The 24,102-nt window shown below is 44.2% G+C and overlaps 2 protein-coding genes across 4 annotated transcripts in view; one reads left to right on the top strand and one right to left on the bottom strand.

The window, feature by feature from the left end:
• Nucleotides 1–20,281, top strand: part of LOC134224202 (tyrosine-protein kinase Shark) — a 52,986-nt gene extending 32,705 nt beyond the window's left edge. For all 3 annotated transcript variants that reach the window (XM_062703494.1, XM_062703495.1, XM_062703496.1), the window contains exons 4-7: nt 16,675–18,162; nt 18,219–18,933; nt 19,081–19,252; nt 19,325–20,281. In XM_062703494.1, the coding sequence (XP_062559478.1) occupies nt 16,675–18,162; nt 18,219–18,933; nt 19,081–19,252; nt 19,325–19,661 (2,712 nt within the window). In that variant the 3' untranslated portion in view covers nt 19,662–20,281. The remainder of the gene's footprint in view (nt 1–16,674; nt 18,163–18,218; nt 18,934–19,080; nt 19,253–19,324) is intronic.
• Nucleotides 7,580–9,796, bottom strand: LOC134224203 (uncharacterized). The gene has a single exon (XM_062703497.1). It carries the CDS (start codon nt 9,699–9,701, stop codon nt 7,596–7,598), a length of 2,106 nt encoding a protein of 701 aa, XP_062559481.1. The 5' UTR covers nt 9,702–9,796; the 3' UTR covers nt 7,580–7,595.
• Nucleotides 20,282–24,102: the final 3,821 nt, after the last annotated feature.

Genomic DNA, 24,102 nt, shown 5'->3' on the forward strand with positions numbered 1-24,102 from the left:
ATATCCTTCGATGGCTAATACAACCAACGAGGTCAGGGATGTGATCACAGTTCTACAGTGGAATTGTAGGAGTATCATCAAAAATTTAGCAGCGTTTAAATATTTAGTTCACAGCACAGGTTGTGATGCATTTACTCTCAGTGAAACATGGCTAACTTCAGATAAAAATCCCTCTTTCCACGATTTCAACATTATTCGCCGAGATCGAGGTGATGGATATGGAGGGGTGCTCTTGGGGATCAACAAGCTCCACTCTTTTTACAGAATAGATCTGATGAGACCATGCTGAGGGTGGCTGGGTTCGATTCCCGGTGCCGGTCTAGACAATTTTCGGATTGGAAATTGTCTCGACTTCCTTGGGCATAAAAGTATCATCGTGTTAGCCTCATGATATACGAATGCAGAAATGGTAACTTGGCTTAGAAACCTCGCAGTTAATAACTGTGGAAGTGCTGATTGAACACTAAGCTGCGAGGCGGCAATGTCCCAGTGGGGGATGTAATGCCAATGAAGAAGAAGAAGAAGAAGAAGATCTTCCCTCGATGACAGGCACTGAAGTAGTCGCATGTCATGTCACCATACGAGGAAAAAGCTTCAGCATAGCTTCTGTGTATATACCGCCGAATGCGACGGTGCGACACAGAGATCTCACGGCCATTTGCTCAGCTATGCCGGAGCCGCGGTTGATTCTAGGAAATTTCAACCCACACGGTACTTACCGATGACAACCGTTCTTCCTTGATTTATGACATGTGTGACTACTTCAATATGACATATTTGAATAACGGAGAAGCAACACGTGTGGCACCATCAGGACTCGAAAGTAGAATTGACCTCTCAATCTGTTCAATTTCACTAACATTGGATTGCACGTGGAAAGTGATTCAGGATCCCCATGGCAGTGATCACCTGCCTATCGAAATCTCAATTACCAATGGATCGCGTAAGAATCATCAGATCGACTATACATATGACCTCACGAAACACATTGACTGGGGAAAATATGCTGAGGCGATCATCGATGGTGAACAATTGGTCGACGTACTTCCTCCGTTGGAAGAATACCGATTTCTCGCCGGTTTGATTCACAACAGCGCGCTTCAGTCACAGCGTCGACCTATACCGAAACTCAATGCGCGTCTTCGTCCTCCCACTCCCCTTTGGTGGGATAACGAGTGCACTAGAGTTTATCGAGAAAAATCTGACGCGTTCAAGGACTATCGAAAGCGCGGTACACGGGATAATTACGACCGATATATTTCTCTTGAACGTAAATTCAAGAGTCTTGTTAATGCCAAGAAACGCGGTTACTGGCGGCATTTTGTTAATGGGTTATTGCGGGAAACGTCGATGTCAACTCTTCGAACTGTCGGGAGGAGAATGCGAAACACAGCGCCGGTTAACAACGACAGGAAAAGTTCTCCTAGCTGGATTTTCGCTTTCGCCAAAAAAGTGTGCCCGGATTCCGTTCCAGGTCAATCAATCGTGCGTGACGCTAATGTCGGTCGAAGTGAAATCGATAACCCCTTTTTGATGATCGAGTTCTCGCTTGCCCTCCTTTCGTGCAACAATTCTGCCCCAGGAATGGATGGAATTAAGTTCAACCTGCTTAAAAACCTCCCCGACGTCGCGAAGAGGCGCTTGTTGAACTTATATAATCAACTCCTGGAGAACAACATTGTTCCAGATGAATGGAGACTGGTAAGAGTGATCGCCATTAAAAAGCCGGAGAAACCTGTGACGGATCATAACTCGTACCGTCCAATCGCGATGTTGTCGTGTATACGGAAGTTGTTTGAGAAGATGATTCTTAATCGGCTCGACAGATGGGTTGAATCGAACGGCTTTCTATCAGATACCCAATTTGGATTCCGCAGAGGCAAGGGAACGAACGACTGTCTTGCGCTGCTTTCTACAGAAATCCAACTGGCCTACTCACACAAAGAACAAATGGGTTCAGTTTTTGGACATTAAGGGGCTTTTGACTCTGTTTGCGCCGACGTCCTTTCAGACAAACTCCACGAGTGTGGGCTTGCACCAATATTGAATAACTGAAACATATGAGCTTTTCTCATGGAAACTCAACAACTTCTAGAATTAGTTACATGGGTCTCCCCCAGGGCTCATGTTTAAGCCCCCTTCTTTATAATTTTTACGTTAGAGGCATCGATGAGTGTCTCATGGAAAATTGCTCGTTAAGACAGCTTGCGGATGACGCCGTTGTATCCTTCACAGGAACAGGGGCAAACGATCTGCAAGGACCATTGCAAGATACTTTAGACAATTTGTCTTCGTGGGCTATTCAGCTGGGTATCGAATTCTCTCCGGAGAAAACTGAGCTGATTGTCTTTTCTAGGAAGCATAAGCCACCCGAACTAGAGCTTCACATAAGGGGTAAGAAAATCGCTCAAGGCATTTCCCATAAATATTTAGGGGTCTGGTTCGACTCGAAAGGCAACTGGGGAAAGCACATTAGACATCTGTATCAGAAATGCCAACAACGTATCAACTTCATGCGAACAATTACCGGAACATGGTGGGGAGCCCACCCGGAAGATCTGATAAAGCTTTATCGTACAACTATTCTCTCGGTCATAGAATACGGTAGTTTCTGTTTTCAATCCGCCGCGAAAACACACATTTTGAAGCTGCAACGGATTCAATACCGTTGTCTTCGTATCGCGTTAGGCTGTATGAACTCGACTCATACAATGAGTTTAGAGGTACTTGCGGGGGTACTTCCTTTATCAGATCGTTTCGCGGAATTGTCGTTAAGGTTCCTCACTCGCTGTGAGGTATTAAATCCTTTGGTTATTGAAAATTTCGAGAAGCTAATTGAACGAAACTTCCAAACAAAATTTATGACACTGTACTACTGGTACATGAGCCTGGAAATTGCCTCTTCATCATACATTCCCAGTCGTTGTTGCTTCTTAGACTCTTCCAGTTCTACTGTGGTTTTGATCTTACCATGAGACAGGAAATCCATAGAATTCCAGATCATCTCCGATTGGAGTGTATACCTCAAATTTTTGCAAGCAAGTACTGCCATATCAGTTGCGATAAAAAGTTTTTCACCGACGGGTCAAAAACAAATGAATCCACTGGTTTCGGTGTCTTCAACGATTTTCATAGCGCCGCTCATAAACTTCGTAATCCTTGTTCAGTATATGTCGCAGAACTAGCGGCTATACACTATGCATTAGAGCGAATCGCCTCTTCCCTCTGATAAATACTTCATTTTTACGGATAGTCTCAGCTCAATAGAGGCTATTCGTTCAATGAGGCCGGTACAGCACTCACCATATTTCCTTAGGGAAATACGAACCATATTGAGTGCTCTATCGAATCGCTTATACACTATCACCCTGGTATGGGTCCCTTCACATTGCTCAATTCCGGGTAATGAGAGAGCGGACTCACTTGCCAGGATGGGCGCTATGGAAGGCGATATTTATGAGCGTCAGATCGCCTTCAACGAGTTTTTTACAATTGTCCGTCAGCAGGTCTTGCTCAGTTGGAAACGTAAGTGGGATGAAGGAGATTTGGGGAGATGGTTACATTCCATACTTCCACAGGTATCGAAGAAACCTTGGTTCAAGGGGTTGGACCTTAGCCGAGACTTTATCAAGGTAATGTGTCGGCTAATGTCCAATCACTATTCACTAAACGCGCATTCCTATCGAATAGGACTGGCAGACAGCAATCGCTGTAGGTGCGGTGCAGGTTATCAAGACATCAACCACGTTGTCTGGGAATGTCCGGAATACGAAGTTGCCAGGTCCGATTTATGTTCATCCCTCCGGGCCCAAGGGAAATCAGATAAGGAAAACATTAGAGACGTACTGGGTAACCTTGACTTGGACTACATGATTCTTGTACACAAGTTCTTAAAACGTATCAATGTCTTCGTCTAACCCCTCTGTTATCTGTTAGGAAAAGTCTACTTTGCCTCCCCTCCCCCTCCGCTCGGAAAATACGTATTTTTGTATCTTTACAGTTCGTCCAAAGTCCACGCTACGTTAATCAGCCATGAAAACCTTACAACAACGCTGTTTAAAAACAACACTCCCTAGGCCCTATCCCATCCTCTTTTTTTTTCTTATGTACTCCTTAACCTCGGCCAAGCCGCGAGTTTTTCGGCTCCCCAAGAACTAACCACTAGAACTAAGACGAAGTTCATGAAATTGTAAAACTATTTCAAAAGAAAAGCGGCTCCGTCATGCCTACTGGCACTTGAGCCTTTAAATAAATGAAATTATAAAAAAAAAAAAAAGGTGACTGGGTGTCGTATTCTCGCCTTCTAATGTTCCATAATTCAGCTCCTTCCCAAAATCCATTTTTTTCACGGAGCAGTAATTTTTAAGATTTTAGACAAAAATCCTTTTCAGGCCTCCAATCACAGTTAATTATTTTGAACCATGGAATTTGTAGAGCGAGCAGCTCTCCAATTCACTTTTTTAATCGTATATTTGTAGAGCGAGCAGGTCTCTACGGAAGAGGAGATAGCAGGCCTCCAACCAAAACTTTTCTTTCATGATTCATGGAGTTCTTGAGCGTGCAGACCGCTACAGAAAAAAGAGAAACCTCGTTTTTTGTTTAAAATTGAATTCGTAGAGGTTTCTACGGGAAGAACTGGGTTCAAGTCTGGGTTCGAGTCCTGATCCGGTCTAGGAAATTTTCGGATTGATCAGGGTATAAAATCACGATGGTGCTTAACCTCATGATATACTAATGCAAAAATGGTAACTCGTGTTAGAATACTTCGCAGTTACCGAACGGTGGAAGTGCTTAATAAACACTAAGCTGCGAGACGGGGGGATGTAATGCCAATAAAAAGGAGAAGGCTGAGAAAGGACGTCTGAGAACTGAGGACAACGCGAAGTGATGAGGTAATGGAACAGGAATCTTTTTTTTATTATTATTACTTTATTAAGGAAAAGGAATCATTGGCGATGATATTTACTTTACATCTGTTCTATGAAAATCGTCTAACCCTGGCAACCTGAAGGCGTAGAGACGAGTTTATCGAAGTAGTAAGACAGAGTATGTAAAGCTTCACCGCTGGGTAACGAAATAGGTCGAAGAACCTAATCCTAAAAATAACTAAAAGTGGCAAATGTTGCACGTAGACTATACATACAGAACTGCACGATTTATAAACTGCTTGCAGTATGTCTAGTAACCCTATATGCGTCACTGCTTATCGCCAACTTGGGTGCCATACACTTATTACGGATTTTTTCTGGCTTTTAACCCCTTCCCCCTTGTGAGATTTTTTCAAACAAATTATTTTCCTTTTACAGCAACCGTTCGCTAACTGAGCTAAAACACCAGCCCAGTTAACGAACGCCGCTTTTTAACTGGGCTGACGAGGGAATTCGCGATGCATTGTTGTGATCGTGTTTTACATGAAGCTTAAAGAATATACCATTCAGAATCCCCTCGTCACCGAGTCTTTGATGTTTTTCGACGGATAACTGCTTTTTAACGGGGCTTTGGCCCAGTTAGCGAACGCCCAGTTAAAAAACAGTCCAGTTAAAAGGCGCCCAGTTAGCGAACTGTTGCTGTATATAGCGCGTAAGAAAACAACAGGCCCCTTTCCTATAATGCAACGTACATACCAGTCAAGCAGCTTGACGAACATTGACTCCGCCCCCAAGAAAATGCTTCGGTTGCTGCTTGGTTGAACCTGAGACGAGACCTGCAAAGACGGCTTCTTTTTCCCTCTTTTTCCTTGCTTTGACACTTGTTCTTCTTTTCATCACAGTTGATCATCGATTCTCAACTGTTTCCTTGAGTGTTTCACCTAAATCCCGGGTAGAATCTTCTGAGCACAATAAAAGTGTTTGTGATTTACGGATTTGTAAACTTATTTTTATAAACATTTTTCCTATCGGAAATAAAACACGTATTCATAACAGTTCAATATTAAGCTGTCCGGCTTTTCTAGAATACTTTTCAAAGTGAAAAAGTACTCGTAAGGGTCTGTTCAAATATTACGTAACGCAATAGGGGATGGGGGGTTGTTTTATTTTTGTTACGCTTTGCTACACAAAATATAGGGGGTGGGGGTCCTTCGAAATATTGTTACGCGTAACAAATTATTTGCAGAGAAAAAAAAATTTTTAAATTAAAAAATATTCATTATGTTTGAAAAAGCATGATATATGCAATAGATAATAATATGTATGGCACCGTCCTTCAAATTCTGTTAAAATAAAGACCTTTTTTTAAAAATAGCATTTGTTACGCGTTACGCATAGGGGTAGGGGTGGTTCTGAAAAATGTTACGGATTGTTACGAGGGGGTGGGGGGTTCTTAAAAACAACGTTGTTTGCGTTACGTAATATTTTAACAGGCCCTAAAACAAAATCATTCGAAATACTTTTTAAGGGATACCAATACTTTTACACAAAAAGGTGCTGGTTGCATCTGACAATTCGTGACAGCGCTTGCTGGTTGCAGATGAAGTTACATTTTTTCCTCTTTGCAAGTCCCGTCCCAGGTTTGAACGTGTGTGAAGTTGTTCGAACAACCATTTGACAGTTGGCGGCTCGGTTGGAAAAAATTAAAACGGTTTGATTTGGGTTTGAGTTGTCGGGGGTGGAGTCAAGGTTCGCCGAACATGTTTGAGCATTTGTAGTGAAGTTGCACAAACCCCCATATATTTTTTGATGGTTGGTGCTCAAGTTGGCGCTTCGGTCGTTCGTGTGTGATATTGTTAGTCGAATAAATTGATTGTTCGTGCCGCTGTTGGTAAATCTTGATGAATGTTTGAATAAACGAGAGGTGGAGTCAATGTTGGTCGAACTGCTTGACCGTGTGTACGTTCCATAAGTATTAGCGTCTCATGCAACGTACACAACAGTCAAGCAGTTTGACGAACATTGACTCCGCCCCGAAAAAAAAGCTTCGGTTGCTGCTTTGTTTGAACGTGTGTGAAGTTGTTCGAACAACCATTTGACAGTTGGCGGCTCGGTTGGAAAAAATTAAAACGGTTTGATTTTGGTTTGAGTTGTCGGGGGAGGAGTCAAGATTCGCCGAACATGTTTGAGCATTTGTAGTGAAGTTGCACAAACCCCCATATATTTTTTAATGGTTGGTGCTCGAGTTGGTGCTTCGGTCGTTCGTGTGTGATATTGTTGATCGAATAAATGGATTGTTCGTGTCGCTGTTGGTAAAACTTGATGGATGTTTGAATAAACGAGAGGTGGAGTCAATGTTGGTCAAACTGCTTGACCGTGTGTACGTTCCATTACATTCTGCTACGCTATGGTATCAATCAAACAACGTATAAATTACCTGTAATCGCATATTTTGTCCTATCTTTATTAGCTTTTCTTTTCATATGGGTTGGGTTAGATATGCAACTACAGGCGTTTGATGATGATTAACTTTTTAGAACGGAGACGAGCCAGCCTCGGGCTGAAAGTCTCCCTAATAAAGACAATAAAAAAAACTTTTCAGAATGATTTTTTTTTTCAGACATTTGATTTCTGAAATTTAAAATAGATACTCTGATTTTGAGTATGGTAAAATATCATACAACTAATAAATAATGGAAAAAACATCTGAAGAATCACTGCATTTATTCAAATATCGTCCTGAATTTGTACAATCAATTTTTGTTTGAGCTTCTCCTGATAATCTTCCCATCTCTTCATGCGGCGGAGCACTAGTGGTATCAGTTCCTTGCGCTGGAAGAAATTTGTCTCTGGCCCATCGCGTTGCTCCACCATACTGAGGAAATCGTATTCTGGCTCATAACCGATCGATCGAAGATACTGTTCAAACCTGACTGAAGAGTAGTTACCGTAGACCAAATCTATTTCAAGGTTTTTACGTTCCGTTTCACTTAACGTAGCATGCTCTCCGAAGCCATACTTGAATATGCGATCGAGCTTTGTCTCTGTCGAAGGCACTATTACCTCCGGTATTGGCTTTTTCTTTAACCTTGACCTGGGCAACTTTCCTGTGCGAGGAGGCTTCACGTAGGGCGGTGCCAAACTACGTTTCAGCTGAATCGCTAACAGCTTATGTCGATGATCTTCATCCGCGGCACGTTGAGCCGCCTTCATCTTTCGCATATGGGCAAATCGTACTCGTTTCTCAACCGATTTAATTATTTCTGGAGGAATTTTGTCAAACTCTGCCAGTAGTTGCGTTATTGTGTTTGAAACATAGACAAAACTTTCAGTTCCTGAAAAACGCAGTGCATTCTGTCTTTGATCTAACGGTAGTAGATTTTTGTAGAGAACATACAGAAGGGTTTCAACATTTCTGGTTTTCTCGTTGGCAACACATTCTCGCAAAGGATTTCCTATCCACTCATAGAAAGTTGCCTTCAATTCAGCAGAGCGTTTTTCATAACTTTCTTTCCTGGATAACAAATCTTGAATCGAATACCTCAGATTTCCAATAAGTGTGAAATAGTTGTTCATTACTTCCTTAGATTCTTGCTCTGCATCCACTTTAGTCCAATTAAGCATGTTCAAACGATTCAACAACGTCATAGAATTGGCATCTAATTCCGCAACTCCGCCTAACAAGTCTTGACTATTTTCGAACACAGAATGTACTGGTTTTTGCTTTTCGACATATTCTTTTTCAAAAAACTCCTTGACGGCCCAAATATCGTTCTTTCCCTCTAAACTTCTCAGGTTTTTGACGCATCGATTTGCAATAGATTCAGGATATCCTTCAAGATGTCCCTCATCGTCCATATGAATCCAATCATTCTCTTCTCGCCAAGCTTTTGGCATAATCAAATATAGGAAGTTTTGATATTTTATCCTTCGAACCCAAATGCTCTCCAGTTTGATTACTTTGTTCCAAAGTCCGACCATCTTCTGCTGTTTGTCACGAAACTCCTTCTCCAATCGGGCAGTTTCCTCGTAACATGGCTTCACCGTGTCCATGACTCGCATCGACTGACTGAATCGCTGTTGACGGATAACCCTGAGAGCTTGAGTCAACTCGGCACATCGTTCCCGCAATTGTTCATGGTAATTCTTTTCCGCTTTCTGTGCTTCAGTTTTCTCAAATAAATATTCTTGCCGGTAGTATGTTTCGAACTGCTTCCGAGAAGCTTCCCGCATTTTATGAATAGCATCAACCCTGGTGAAATTTCGAATTCTCGGTCTGTAGGAAATCTCACTACGATAATGTGCATCGAATTGCGTGGCCAGCTTGGAGCCATGCTTTAACTTATGTCCCAACCTTTCTTCCTCGAAACACTTATCCTCAACCATCAGTCTTCCTCTCATGCCATCATTAGCCCTTGATCTGTGAGTATGGAAACGATCTTCAGCTTGCAAAAACGCAGCCATTTGCTCGGAAGTACCAACCATGTATGGGCTTTCGAAACTGACCTTCGGCTTGACAATAACCGGACTTGGAGACTTGGAATCCGGCGATGCAGACTTTTCCATCTCCTGTCGAAACCAGTCGAACAAGATTTTGTTACCATCCAGACATAAATAGCTGCCACTTTCATCGCTCAGACTTTGAAATGTTTGTAGAGAACGGTTCTGTTCGCCCTGCTGTTCGTGCTTGCGCCAATCATGTTTGAGATTCCCGAAGAAGCGATCTTCTAGTATGGCGAGGAATTTGGACTTCAGAAATTCGAACTGTTCGCAAATTGTAACATGGCTTGGTTCGCTGGCACTGGACGAGGAGCCATCTGCACCGGTTGACATAGTTCTACGTTCATAAGGGTAGCATCAACAACAACGAAGAATCGATCCGAATTGTGGTAGCAGGGGTTGAGCGCTCTCCACGAATTACGAATAAGGAAAAATATGTCATAGATTGATTGCTTTGATTAAAATTATTTTTTGCAATTCGAATTCCGGCTCAAAAAGGTTTCTCCAAGCACACGCGACCCGATTGTTGGTATCGTTGGGCGACGGCAATTATCGTATCGGTCGCGTTGGACCCGAACAACCGCAAGACTGCCGTGAGAACGAATGCCATGAAACAAAGTGAGCTTTCCGGCGCGATTCGGTCTTTCAGATGAAGAGTAGCTTGAAAGATGTTACGCTCAAGGTTCGAACATTTCTGTCCATCGCTCAGAACGCGAGGGGCTTACATTACGCGTTCTAGTGGGTTTTCGAGCATGCTGAAGAGAATTTAAAAATCGCTGTTGAGCAGCAATATGGGCCGGCATTCTCGGGCTGTGTTGTCTGCACCCTTTTTCTTTACCAGCACGTTAATACCCTCCACGAAGGCATATAGAGAAAGATTGCCGGCGAGTGCTTCATTGAGAAACAGACTCAACTCACGATGAATAACGTTGAACATGCGGAGGTAGAACCGTTGGCACTGGGGAATCGTTTTGGCGTACTCGCTCTGATAACAGATAATATATGTCTGCCTTCGAGATCTCTTCATGCCCACCGCAGTCTTCCGATTTTCGCGGTGTGACAGCTGGTGCAACTCGTGGTTCAAACGCCTCTTCGACGTACCGTCCGCCATCTGCACCCCACCATAGATGGTACGCAGCACTTTCCTTTCGAAAACTCCCAGTGCGCGTTGGTCCTCAACAGTCCACGAGCATCGTCCAGGTCTCGTGTCCGTAGAGAACTACCGGTCTAATAAGCGTTTTGTAGATAGTCAGTTTGGTACGGCGGCGAACTCTATTCGATCGAAGCGTTATGCGGAGTCCAAAGTACGTACGATTTCCTGCCATGATGCATCTGAGAATTCCTGTGCTGGTATCATTATCGGAGGTCACCAGTGAGCCCAAGTGCACAAATTCTTCAACCACCTCTATTTCGTCACCACCAATACAAACTCATGGTAGGCTTACGTTGTCCTCTCTTGAGCCTATTCCTATCATGTACTTCGTCTTCGACGTGTTGATGACTAGTCCAATCCGTTTAGCTTCGCTTTTCAGTCTGATTTAGGCTTCCTTCATTCCATCCTCTCAAAGTTACGTGCCATAATATCAATGTTGTCGGCGAAACCAAATAACTGGACGGACTTCGTGAAAATCGTACCACTCGTGGCAATGCCCTTCGTATTACCCGCTACAGAGCGATGTTGAAAAGCAGACACGAAAGACCATCACCTTGCCGTAACCCTCTGCTCGTTTCGAAGGGACTCGAGAATGCCCCTCAAACTCGAATTACGCACATCACCCGATCCATCGTCGCCGTGATCAACCGTATCAGTTTATCCGGAAATCCGTTTTCGTGCATTAGCTGCCATAGCTGGTCTCGATCGATTGTATCATATGCGGCTTTGAAGTCGATAAATAGATGATGCGTTGGCACGTTGTATTCGCGGCATTTCTGCAATACCTGTCGTACGGCGAATACCTGATCTGTGGTAGAGCGTACACCCATAAATCCGGCCTAGTACTGCCCTACGACCTCTCTTGCAATTGGTGTTAGTCGGCGGCATAAAATTGGGGAGAGTACCTTGTAGGCGGCGTTCAGCAATGTGATTGCGCGGTAGTTACTACAATCGAGCTTATCACCCTTTTTGTAGATATGGGACACACGACACCTTCCATCCACTCCTGCGGCAGAACCTCATCCTCCCAAACATTGGTGCAGCGCTCTAGCCAGTTCCTCACCACCGTGTTTAAACAGCCTCCTGGTAGTTGGTCAACTTTAGGGGCTATATTGTTTTTCAGCCGGCCGATCTCATCCTGGATTTCCTGGAGATTCTGAGCCGGAAGTCCGCGCGCGTGCTCCTAGGTTCATTACCATACCGCCACCGTTGTCTGTCACATCGCCATTCAGGTATTCTTCGTAGTGCTGCCGCCACCTTTGGATCACGCTCGTTCGTAAGAAGGTTCCCGTTTATGTCCTTACACATAACGGGCTGTGGCTCTTACGTGAACGGTTCAACTTTTTATAGAACTTTCGTGCGTTATTAGCGCGGTACAGTTGCTCTGTCTCTTCACGGTCACGATCTTCTGGCGATCTGCTGGCGCTTTTTCCTCCGAAAAATCGAATTTTGTCTGTTCCGCGCCCGATTGTATCGTGCCTCGTTCGCCCTCGTGCGGTGTTGCAGCAATCTCGCCCATACTGCATTCTTCTCCTCAACTAACTGCTCACATTCGCCGTCATACCAGCCGTTTCTCTGACCCGGGAGCACCATGCCTAGTGCAGCGGTTGCGGTGCATCCAATGGCGGATCGAATATCTCTCCAGCCATCTTCAAGAGACGCTGCGCCTAGTTGCTCTTCCGTTGGGAGTGCCGCTTCCAGCTGCTGCGCGTAGTCTAGGGCTGCATGTATCCGCAAGTAGGTTCCGCCAAAGCGCACAAGCACAAGTCCTGGTGTTAGGTGGGACGCTAAACAGACCTGACACGACGGCCCTCCGACGCGACAGGAGGTTTGCGCAGGCCCAATAAGTCGCAACCGATTCAATACGGATTTTTGTTTCGTCGTATTTCAACATAAATTTTGGACATACTGCTTCAAAAACGGATGCAAACCATAAAAAAGAAGAAATATATGGTAAAATAAGGGCTTCTAGGGCTTCCAAACCCTTCTTGAGTACAGAACTTGATGATCTACATAAACAACAAAGCGTTTTACTTGGCCTCAATCCTAATATGAAGTTGGCAATGGTTCTTGAGGCATAAATAAACTATTTTTATCAAATCGCAGTGTTACCAGAACATCAACGGTACTCCAAACAATTCTTGAGTTAGATCTTGGAGGTCTACAAGACCAACAGAGTGATTAATAGGGTCCTGAGCTTATGTGATAGTTGGAGCAACCCCACGGGACATCATTACACCAGTATACACAAATCACAACATTCTCAGAGTTCCTGCGGTACGCCAAATCATTCTTGAGTTCAGATATTGGAGGTCTACAAGACCAACAAAGTGATTAATAAGTTTCCGAGCTTGTGTGTTAGTTGGAGCAGCCCCACGGGACATCATTACATCATTATATAAGAAATTCAACATTCCCTGGATAGCTACGGTACTCCAAACTATTCTTGAGTTCAGATATTGGAGGTCTACATTGCCAACAGAGTGATTCATAGGGTCCTGAGCTCGTGTGATAGTTGGAGCAACCCCACGGGACATCATTATACACAAATCACAACATTCTCAGAGTTCATGCGGTACTCCAAATCATTCTTGAATTCAGATATTGGAGGTCTACAAGACCAACAGAGTGATTCATGAGTTTCCGAGCTTGTAAGTTAGTTGATGAAGTCCCATTTGACATCCAAAGCATTATTGAGCTCAGATATTGGAGGTCTATAAGACCAACAGAGTTATTCATAAGTTTCTGAGCTTGTGTGTTAGTTGGTGAAGCCCCACGGGACATCATTACACCAGTATATACAAATCATAACATTCCCAGAATTTCTTCTTCTTCTCCTTATTGGCATTACATCCCCACACTGGGACAGAGCCGCCTCGCAGCTTAGTGTTCATTAAGCACTTCCACAGTTATTAACTGCGAGGTTTCTAAGCCAGGTTACCATTTTTGCATTCGTATATCATGAGGCTAGCACGATGATACTTTTATGCCCAGGGAAGTCGAGACAATTTCCAATCCGAAAATTGCCTAGACCGGCACCGGGAATCGAACCCAGCCACCCTCAGCATGGTCTTGCTCTGTAGCCACGCGTCTTACCGCACGGCTAAGGAGGGCCCCAATATCTACGATACCATAAATGAGCTATTCCAACTCATAAAAATAGTTAAGACATCGAAGATTTTTATGTTGATCTTTTTGAATATTAGGATCTGTACTCAAGGACAGTTTAAAGTTTCGTAGATATTGAACAAATTCTGTAGTATGTCTGAAATGGTGTTTTGAAGTCTCGTGGAGCCATTCCAACACATAAAACTAGTGAGGACATCGAAGATCTTCATGTTGATCGATTTTTATATCAAGATTTGTACTCAGGGATAGTTTAGAGTGTCGTACATGTCGAGCGAAGTATGTTGTGTTGCTGTAATGGTGTCATAAGGTACTTTCAGGCTTCGGAATTCTCACTCATATGAATAAAAACCAGCGATTAATCCATTCAGCGGTTAGTGATTTTTCATGTTGCCTTGTGAGGAAGTATTCTCACGCAATATTTTTATCCGGATAGAATGGCGGGTGATAAATTCGTGAGCGCCGGCTCGCCGGATAATTTAATTTTAATCCACAAATTTTCCTTCTCGTCGCCTCACCAGATAAATTTTACAAGCATATTTACAAAAATTTAGGACTGCAACGGGATTCGAACCCAAAACAATTTTTAAAATGTTTAAAGCGCCCACTATAACCACGCCACCACATGAATTGATTGAAAGCGAAGGGAAAAACTGCTGTATTGAACCTTTTTCTTATCGTGACGCATCGTCAGATTCAATCAGCTTGGAGAGGCAAAGTAAGCAGCATTTGATTTTCGCGAAACATGGGAAGAAGGATAACAAGTTTTCGCACCATCGCTTGTGCCGGAGTTTATCGCACTGTAATTTATCCGGATAAAATGCATGGTGGGGTGATCAATTGTCGCGTGAGTGAGTTAGAAATCCGAACCCTGGGTACTTTGGAGCTATTTCAACTCATAAAAATAGTTGAGACATCAAAGATCTTCATGTTGATCGATTTGAACATTAAGATCTGCACTCAAGGATGGTTTGGAGTGTCGTAGATATTGATCGAATTCTGTGAAGTGTCCCCTAGAACTCCCAGATGGCCTGAGAAGGGATCGTCAAGCCCTTGGACATAGTCCCTGCTGATCCCCCTCCCCTCTTTCCCCTGGTAGGCATAGCAGCCGCTGTAGTACGCTCTACTTATCTTGGTCGTAACTGCTCATTCTTATATTCACCACTTCCTGGATCGGCAATCTTCCCGTAATACAAATCGCCGCTGATCAGGAGCCGTGCTAATGACGTCCGTGCTCTCTTCCGCTACCGACTACCACAGCAACTAATGGGCGGTCGCACAATGGTTGAGATTGAGCTGCGTTACTTGCACAGCTTCCTCGTATTAACACTCAATGGGAAAGCAGGCCCACCCATGGCATGGTTGTGGCCTCGTTCCTGTTCCCATAGCGTGCACGATGGTGCTTTATCGCACGTGTGCGCTTTAAGTCCATCTTCGCCGCACCGCCTACATAGATTACTCCTATCCGGCCCACTGCACGCCCACGATTTGTGTCCTGCTTCGAAGCAGCGGAAACACTTGTCGACTACTGGTAGTTGGTCACACACACTAACCAGCCAACTTTCAGCTCACCAACTTTGATCACCTGGTTAGACGTGGACGCCTGTGCTATCCACCTCTCCACCTTGGTTTTTGATGGCCGAAGCGATTTCCTCCGCTGTCTTGATCTCATTCACCTGTTTACATTGCAGGTTCACTTCGTCGTGTAGAGCCCTATCCTCTCCAGCCCCGATTGGATTGTTTCGCCCTTCTCCTTTGCTTGCGACTTTCGTGGGCCTGCTCTCCTGGTTTGCGCTCTCCTGACGCTTTTTTGCGTTCTGTGGATAGCGCTTAGTACCGGGCAAGTTTTTGGCGAGCTTGTTTGTCTTCCTTTCTGTTGCTCTATCGCTGAGTGCGAAATCTAACGCCTCTTGTGCCATGGTTGTGGTACTACGGAAAGAGGAAGGGAGCAGTCTGTGTACTCTTCTTCGTCTTGACCAGAGACTTCCACCCTAACTGCAAGCTCTTCCTGTTCCTTACAGCAAGAATAAAATAGCGAAGCTAAAGCAGGTTTAGCTTCATTTCTCTCGACATATTACCCCATCCTTTGGTGAAGTCGATAATGTCATCGAGATGCACCATGACGACGGTCAAGCTCGGCAGAACGCCGCTCGATCCTATCTCCACAGTGCCGCTGCATACCAAATATTGGTGCATCTTTATCGCTCTCCTCGACGACTGTTTCGTCAGTCTCCTTCAGTCCCATCTCTATCCCACGCAATGCGTTAGGTTGAGACCTCTCCAAACCTCTAGAATGGGGTTCACTTCCGTGGCCAGGGATTGAATCCAAAACATATACGATACGTAACATACCGTGAGAGACTTGTTTCGCAAACTGTAATAATAAAAAAACTGATTCGGGCGGCTATTACCTCATGATAAATTTCTTTAAAAAAAACTCCAAACGCGAGGAGCAATGGTTCTGATGATGCATTTCAACTTGTTCTACACGGCTGTGCGGTCCCCAACACAAAATAAGCGAGAACCATCACTTCTCTGTGGGGCTGCCTATCCGATTCTGTTTTTTCGCACTTGTATACAAGTTTGATAAATTTGTTATCATGGCTTGTTATGATTCGGAATAGTATTTTGCGTTCTTTTATCGTTGTTCGTTATCTATTGAGAGCGATTTCTACAAACCCTGCCCGTGGCCTTGTTGGTTTGTTAAGCTTTATTCATATGGTTGTTAGGGTTGCCTTCGAACCCAGCTGAAACAGTCGCCTTCTTGATCCGATGGTTATTGGTTATAAACTGATCATACTCACATCTGGCTGCGTGAGATGGATGGCTGAGTTGGGACGGAACCATCGCCCCACGACAGTTCCCACAGCGAGATAACTTCTCCGAACGCACTGAGAAACTCATCTATCTTCTTTTCGGAAACGTTTTCCGGCAAATCGTGCACTTAAACTTCCGCACTTCCATCTTCCATTGTTACACGAAGTTTGTGCTTTAAAGTACTGAAAAAATCCTTTTTTTTTATTCCAGTACGCCAGTCGTAAGCAAACCGGTTTGGAAATGGTGCGCCTTCTGGTGAATGCTGGTACCAACGTGCAGGCACGTAATAAAGAAACTGGGTGGGTGCCACTACACGAAGCGGCAGCAAACGGCAATCTGGATATTGTGCAGGAACTCCTTGCAATACCAGTTCCTCACATGCCCCGCACCAGTTACGGTGAACTACCCGTAGATTTGGCCAAGGAGAAAGGTCACAATGCGGTGGTGGAATACTTGACAAACTATATACCTCCGCCAGCCAACACTCACAAAGGACAGTGGTACCATGGCACCCTGGAAAGACAACTAGCAGTGGAAAGCTTACGAGAGCATTCGTCGAAAATAATGCCTTCGTCAAGCAAGGAGAACAAGGAAAATGATCCTCGGACTGATGAGAACGACCAACATGACGCTTCCGGCGTTTACCTTGTAAGATATTCTACCAAACATGGCGTCGATGTCCTGACACTGTTGTTTGAAAATGAGGCAAAACATTTCATCATCCAAAGGAAACAGAATTACCTCTTTATAGATGATGGTCCTTACATGACTTCTCTAGAACATCTAATAGAGCACTACACCAGGTTCTCAGATGGACTTCAAACTAATCTTAAATATCCGGTGCCTCCGAAACCAAAACCACCTATACCACTGTTTTCCACCATACCAAGAACGAAACACGTGATTACCACGAGCCCGGGAGCAACCTCACCAACCGCACCGGTATCCAACACTGTGGAACGTAATGGAACTACTTCATTCTTCCGTAAATCCAGTGACAACACTCTGCACAAGCCACCTCACCCGGCAGCTCCAGTGCGGAACCTTTCGGTGCCAAACGACACCATTCTCCAGCAAATGAACAAGGTGGGCCTATTCGATCGAAGCCCCGAGAGATCTTCCACACCCAAGTCTTCGCCGAATATTGACGAAAACAAATCAAAGTCCAATAGTTCAACTGCTAAAAAGAAGAAGAACATAATAATCGATGGCATGAAAAGTCTGAGAAAGAGTAAGGTGAAACAGAAACTGCCCGTCGAGACGGATGTCCAGCTCAACCGAGATAGTCTAATCGAGCAAATAAGCTCGGACAAAGTTCTACAACAGTTGTCCTTTTCGTCGGATTTCTCCTTATCACCGACACCGCTAGATCAATCTGATGCGCTCTATCAATCCCCGCCCAATAATTGTGCCATCGTGGACATCGACTTTGGTGAACCACTTGCCGTTCCGTCCAGCCGTACCGTCGACGGTATCAATAACAATAACGCACCGCCACTCGTTGGTAGTCCTTCCATGCAAAGCACACTCGGTCGCCGCCAATCCTCTGAAGCAACATCAAATGAAACGAATCCTGCGGAGGATTATTTTGTCGAAAGTGATAAGAACATTTACGGCGAAAGCCACCTGGACAATAGTCACGAGGAAATTTATTTCATCGATGCACCCCCTACAACGTCTGCTCCTAATCCGCCACAGGTAAGACCTATTGTTGAAATTTCAAGAACACTCATACGATTTCGACTTCTCGACAGGCTAATTCGGTGAACAACAACAGTTTACCGGCGATACCACCAACGACTACCAACTACATCATCACTCGCAACATTCCGGTATTTTTGAACAGCATTTCGACGGTGGAGTCTCCGACCAGTCCACCGCCAGCTCTTTTGCATGCCTTCCGTCCTGGTGGTCCATTCGAACGGTTGGATTCCAATCTATCCACCGTCAGTCGTGATAGCGTTCAAAGTGGCGATTCCGAATTCCTCTCTATCATCCAGCAACAACAGGATGAGGACGATCGAATGCACATGCGACTGTACCGCAGTCCGTCCAATCGACCCAACTATTTCATACCTAAAGAGAGTATCGTCACGCAGGAGGTACTGGGCCGCGGTGAGTTTGGATACGTTTACCAGGGTTTTCTGAAAACGTGTCAACTGGAAACAGATGCAGATCAAGCGGCAGCCGCAGGCCAAGGACTGTCGGATGGCACACCGATCGCCGTCAAACAACTGGTGGAAAGTCACGGTAAGCGGAACCGGGTAGATTTCTTGCGAGAAGCTAGCGTTATGATCCGACTGAGGCACCACTGCATTGTGAAACTGATCGGTATCTGCAAAGGGCCCCCGCTGATGATGGTCGAAGAACTGGTACCACTGGGATCTATGCTGGATTACATCATTGCCAACAAGAGTACGATCAATTCAAAGATCGAGCTCGTTATCTGGGCGGCGCAGATTGCCTGTGGTGAGTAATTTCAATGTTTTAAATCAATATGTTTTCGTTGGGCCTGATTTCAATTCCAGTCAGCACCGCACCTTCTTAAGTACCTTTACCTTGGGTCGGTCTGCGAGCGATGACCAAACTGACATCAACTTTTTTATACTTTTCTAGGAATGCAATACCTCCAACAGCATCACTTTGTTCACCGTGATTTAGCGGCGCGCAACATTCTGCTTGCCTCACGCAACCAAGCCAAGATATCCGATTTTGGACTATCACGTGCTATCGGTGCTGGGGATGATTATTACCGTGCTAGCCAGGGCGGAAAGTGGCCCATCAAATGGTGAGTCGACATATTTTTCCTTACATATTATCAAAGGTCTAACACAAAAATCCTTCCCCAAAAACAATACAGGTACGCACCGGAAAGCTTCAACTATGGAACATTTTCCCATGCGAGCGATGTGTGGTCCTTTGGCATAACGATATGGGAAATGTACTCGCTCGGTGCTCCCCCCTACCATGACTTGAAGGGAGTGGACGTTATCAAATTGATCGAAAATGGCCAACGGCTCTCTCAGCCGGATCATTGTCCGGAGAAGGTGTTTGATGTTATGAAAAATTGTTGGAACTACAACCCGAAAAGTAGACCGACGTTCAACTTTTTAACCCGTTTCTTCACTGACGACATCAAGTACCAAAATCTACAGGAGTTGGTTCAAAGTGGGAAGGAGATCAACGCTAATAATTAGACCTAGTCGAAATTCTGACATTTTTAGGAAAGCCAGTTTTTAAGTATTACTGATACTGCATGCATATGTTGATAAACGTACTGAGGGTAGTGAATGGCCTCGAACATTTTAACCCTAACAAAGACAGAAACATAAACTCCAAGTTTATCATTTGTTCAAACATATTTTTGAACAAATTATTTCGTTTAGCTCTTATACTATATTTATTTACATTTGAATACAACAAACAGGTATCCGTTTGCTCATCTAATCAATCCAAATGCCTCTGTCAAAACTAACACCATTCCTTTTTTGTACAACTACTGCTACATATGACTATAGTCAAAAGCTCGATCTACGTCAAGCATTTTGTTTGTTGATTTTTAATCTATCATATTTTCTAGTTTTATGTGCCTTCTATACATTGAGTGTCATGAAGTTGAAACCAATACGATTTTAACATTTTGTAAATGAGATTTCTCTGAATGTGCTATATAGATTATGTGTTATGACTAGAAGGAAATTCATAAGGTGGCAAAATCTATTGTAACAAGGGAAGAGAAGCAATGTATTGTAATTATTCATATAACAATATCAGGAGAAAACATTTAGCTATATAACACAATACATGGAGAAAGTTATCGAAATGAGTATCATTGATTAATATCACACACCATGATAATAGACACTGTGTTCTCGCCTGACTGTGAATATACATGAGTAATAAAGCACATGCGACAATTAGGCAAACCAAGCATCCGAAAGATACTCAATTTGCAAAAAAAAGAACACCGCGGCGACGGTTGGTAAACGGATTCAGGTGGCTTTCCGCAAACGTGGCCTCTAGGCAGTTTTATTGTATAGGCATTATAAACGTTTTTAATACGCCTATCTAGAGAGTAAGAGGTTGTGGACTTGAAGTCCCACCAAGTCATTTTGATTTTTTTCACAGCGAAATCAATATCAATATGTCCATTATGGAAACATGTGCTGTGTGTGGTAGTAGCGGATTGTGTTAAAATAATAATCGGAGATACGAAATGAAAGCATGGATTATTCGAATGAGATTTGAATTTCTTAATCGAAGTTAATCGAAGCAATCGGCGTTCGAATAGTAGGCGCCCATTAGCACACGAATATGAACTCGATTGACAGAACGAAACAAAGAACGAGACGATACTAATTCGAATATTGGGTACATCTTCTATGTATCACTAGAGCTACTCGTTCTGTCAGAGCATACTTGTGAGTACACAGCCCATGATAATTAAGATATTCGACGGATGTCCTAAGGATACTCGCTCGGCCCCAACACTGTGCGTATACATTGCATAGCCAAAATTTTTCACATAAAGGATTGTTAATACGGCCGAAAATATGCAATTTATTTGCCATTTTTAAGTTTAATTTGACTTTAATTCGATTCGGAAAAAAGAGACAGAGCTTTACAATCCTGATCAGAACGCTACTAGGTACACCTTCCATCCATTTAGTGTTTACATAATATGTGTATGGTCCCCTAGCAGCATTTATTCTTGTCTCACGCATACTTTTCGTAAGTAAATCCCACGTGATCATGAGTTCTCTCTGTGCCCTGAGATTTTGAAAATATTGATAAAGAAAGAAGTACAAACTAGTTATGTCATGTCTAGTCGTAATGGATAATTTTCAGAGAGGATTTTATTTTATCCCTTACTTCTAATTTTTCAAACTTACTCTGCAAAAAAATAGTTAATTTTTTACATGAACCGTAGGATCAAGTAACGATTTGCGTCGCTACACCCAACAAACAATTTCAGCTGAATAATCTAGTTTGTTATTTGAAGATGCCTATTTTTGGCTGTATAAGGGTAAAATCAGCAGTGTTCAGCATCGTTCGGGACTGTCAGTTTGAATATGAATCTGAACCATTCATTTTCCCAGCAGCGCTTTTAGATTATTTTTTTATACCAGTCAAATGTCAAAAACAGTAAAACTGGTATAACGCTCCGGGGCTGCAAAATGGTGGGTTGACATCAAGGAAGGAGCGCCCAACAGAGCTCTGGTCCCCACAAGTCCCTATCTCACGCTTCCACGGGTCGTCCGATGACAAAAGACTGCCAGCTAAGGGTTGTGTACTTAGCTGCACTACCAGCCTGGGCACTGTTGTCCTTCTGACATCAGCTAGAGTGAGAAGGTACGCCTCGAGTGTCTGTTCACCAGGAGGTGCGGCTCAAACAGCGTCTGCCTGGTACCCAGCGGCTGATTAACGAAATGCTGTATCGCGTCAGCTATACCTAAGGTGGCAGCCCCATCATCGCGATGTAGGTAACGCGATCCCGGTAAGGTAGCTTACTGAAGCCTCTCAAATACCACGAAAAATGGGGATAGAAGAAAAAGAAAACGTTATTTTTGGCAACCGACCCGGCAACGAAATAAGGACTATGATTGGAAACTCGGTACCTGGAATGTCAGGACCCTAAATGAACCTGGACGAGTGAGCCTTCTGGCTCGTGAACTGCAGAAGGTTGGAATGAACGTGGCCGATATTCAAGAAGTCCGATGGCCTAGATCCGGAGAACGTGAATTCCGAGCCGTGGACCCCACGACCAAAACTGCATTCAAGTATAACATCTATCACAGCGGCGGTGATAAAGCAGAGCATGGAGTTGGTTTCGTAGTGATGGGCAAGCAGATGAAGCGAGTGATGCGGTGGAAACCTATTAGCGAACGAATCTGTGTGTTGAGGATACGGGGCCAATTCTTCAATTACAGCCTAATCAACGTTTAGGCACCGACAAACGATAAATCCGACGATGTGAGGAACACGTTTTATGAATGTCTTGATAAAGCCTATGGAGAGTGCCCAAAGCATGACGTCAAAATTGTTATCGGAGACGCTAACGCTCAGGTCGGTAGAGAGGACTTTTTCCGTCTCATAATCGGTAGGGAGAGCCTTCACTCCGCTACCAATGCCAACGGCCTACGGCTAGTAAATTTTGCTGCTGCCAGAGGGATGGCCATCAGTAGCACCTACTTTGCACGAAAGAATATCCGAAAGTACACCTGGAGACACCCAAATGATGAAACTTGCAACCAGATAGACCATGTTCTGGTGGATGGGCGCCATTTCTCGGATGTTATCGATGTGCGGACATTCAGAGGTCCGAACATTGACTCTGATCACTACCTCGTTGTCAGTAAAATTCGATCACGGTTGTCAACTGTGTCGAACGAAAGATCACAGCGAACGATGCGTTACAATATCCAGCGATTGTCGGCGGAAGGAGTATCGGCTGAGTACCGCCAGAAGCTCGACGAACGGATAAGTGCAATCAACGATCTATGGGAGTCGATCCATGGAGCGGTGAGCACAACAGCACGAGAAGTGGTAGGCACTGCACAGAGGCGACCCAGGTCGGGTTGGTTCGATGTAGAGTGTCAGAGAGTGACAGACTAGAAGAACGTTGCCAGAAGCCGGATGTTGGTGTCAGGTAAAAAAGAATACGAAGAACAAGTGATTAGTGAGGCGCAGGAAAAAATGGAGCAGAACGATATGCGGAGGTTTTATGAGTCTGTCAATGGCGTGCGGAGAAAGACAGCGCCATCTCCCGTCATGTGCAACGACCAACAAGGGAATTTGCTGACAGATAAAACTGAAGTGGCTGCCAGGTGGAAGCAACACTTCGAGACTTTGTTGAATGGAGGAAGTGACGGTGCATCGGTGAACAGAATAAATATTAGCGACGATGGACAAGCTGTGGAGTCACCTACACTAGATGAGGTTAAAAAGCTGTCAAAGAGCGGAAAAAAATAAGGCTGCGGGGAAAGACCAGCTCCCGGATGAACTTCTCAAACATGGCAGTGAGCAGCTTTATGAAGTTCTGCACAATATTATGTCGAAAATATGGGAAGACGAGGAAATGCCTGCTAGCTGGTTGGACGGCCTCATTTGCCCTCTCTTTAAGAAAGGGCACAGACTGGAGTGCGCCAATTACCGAGGAATAACCCTCCTTAATTCGGCGTACAAAATTATGTCCCGTGTTCTGTTCAACAGATTGAGACCGCTTGAAGAGTCCTTCGTCGGCGAATACCAAGCAGGTTTTCGTGAGGGCCGATTAACGACGGATCAAATGTTTACCCTGAGACAAATCCTTGATAAATTCCGGGAGTACAGCTTGCAGACACATCATCTGTTTATTGATTTCAAGGCGGCGTACGATTCAGTGAAACGGAATGAATTATAACAAATTATGCTTGAACATGGTTTTCCGGCGAAACTGATACGGCTGATTCGTATAACGTTGGACGGATCGAAATCAAGTGTAAGGGTTGCGGATGAAATATCGACGTCATTTGTTACCTTAGATGGAATAAAGCAGAGTGGTGCACTCTCGAACCTACTGTTCAATATAGCGCTCGAGGGAGCGATTAGGAGAGCTGGTGTGCAAAGAAGCGGTACCATTATCACAAAATCACATAT

The sequence above is a fragment of the Armigeres subalbatus genome, chromosome 3 (assembly GCF_024139115.2).
Source record: "Armigeres subalbatus isolate Guangzhou_Male chromosome 3, GZ_Asu_2, whole genome shotgun sequence".
Lineage (NCBI taxonomy): Eukaryota > Metazoa > Arthropoda > Insecta > Diptera > Culicidae > Armigeres > Armigeres subalbatus.

Coding starts and splice junctions, on each gene's coding strand:
- LOC134224203 (XM_062703497.1), bottom strand. CDS start 9,701: ATGTCAACCGGTGCAGATGGCTCCTCGTCCAGTGCCAGCGAACCAAGC.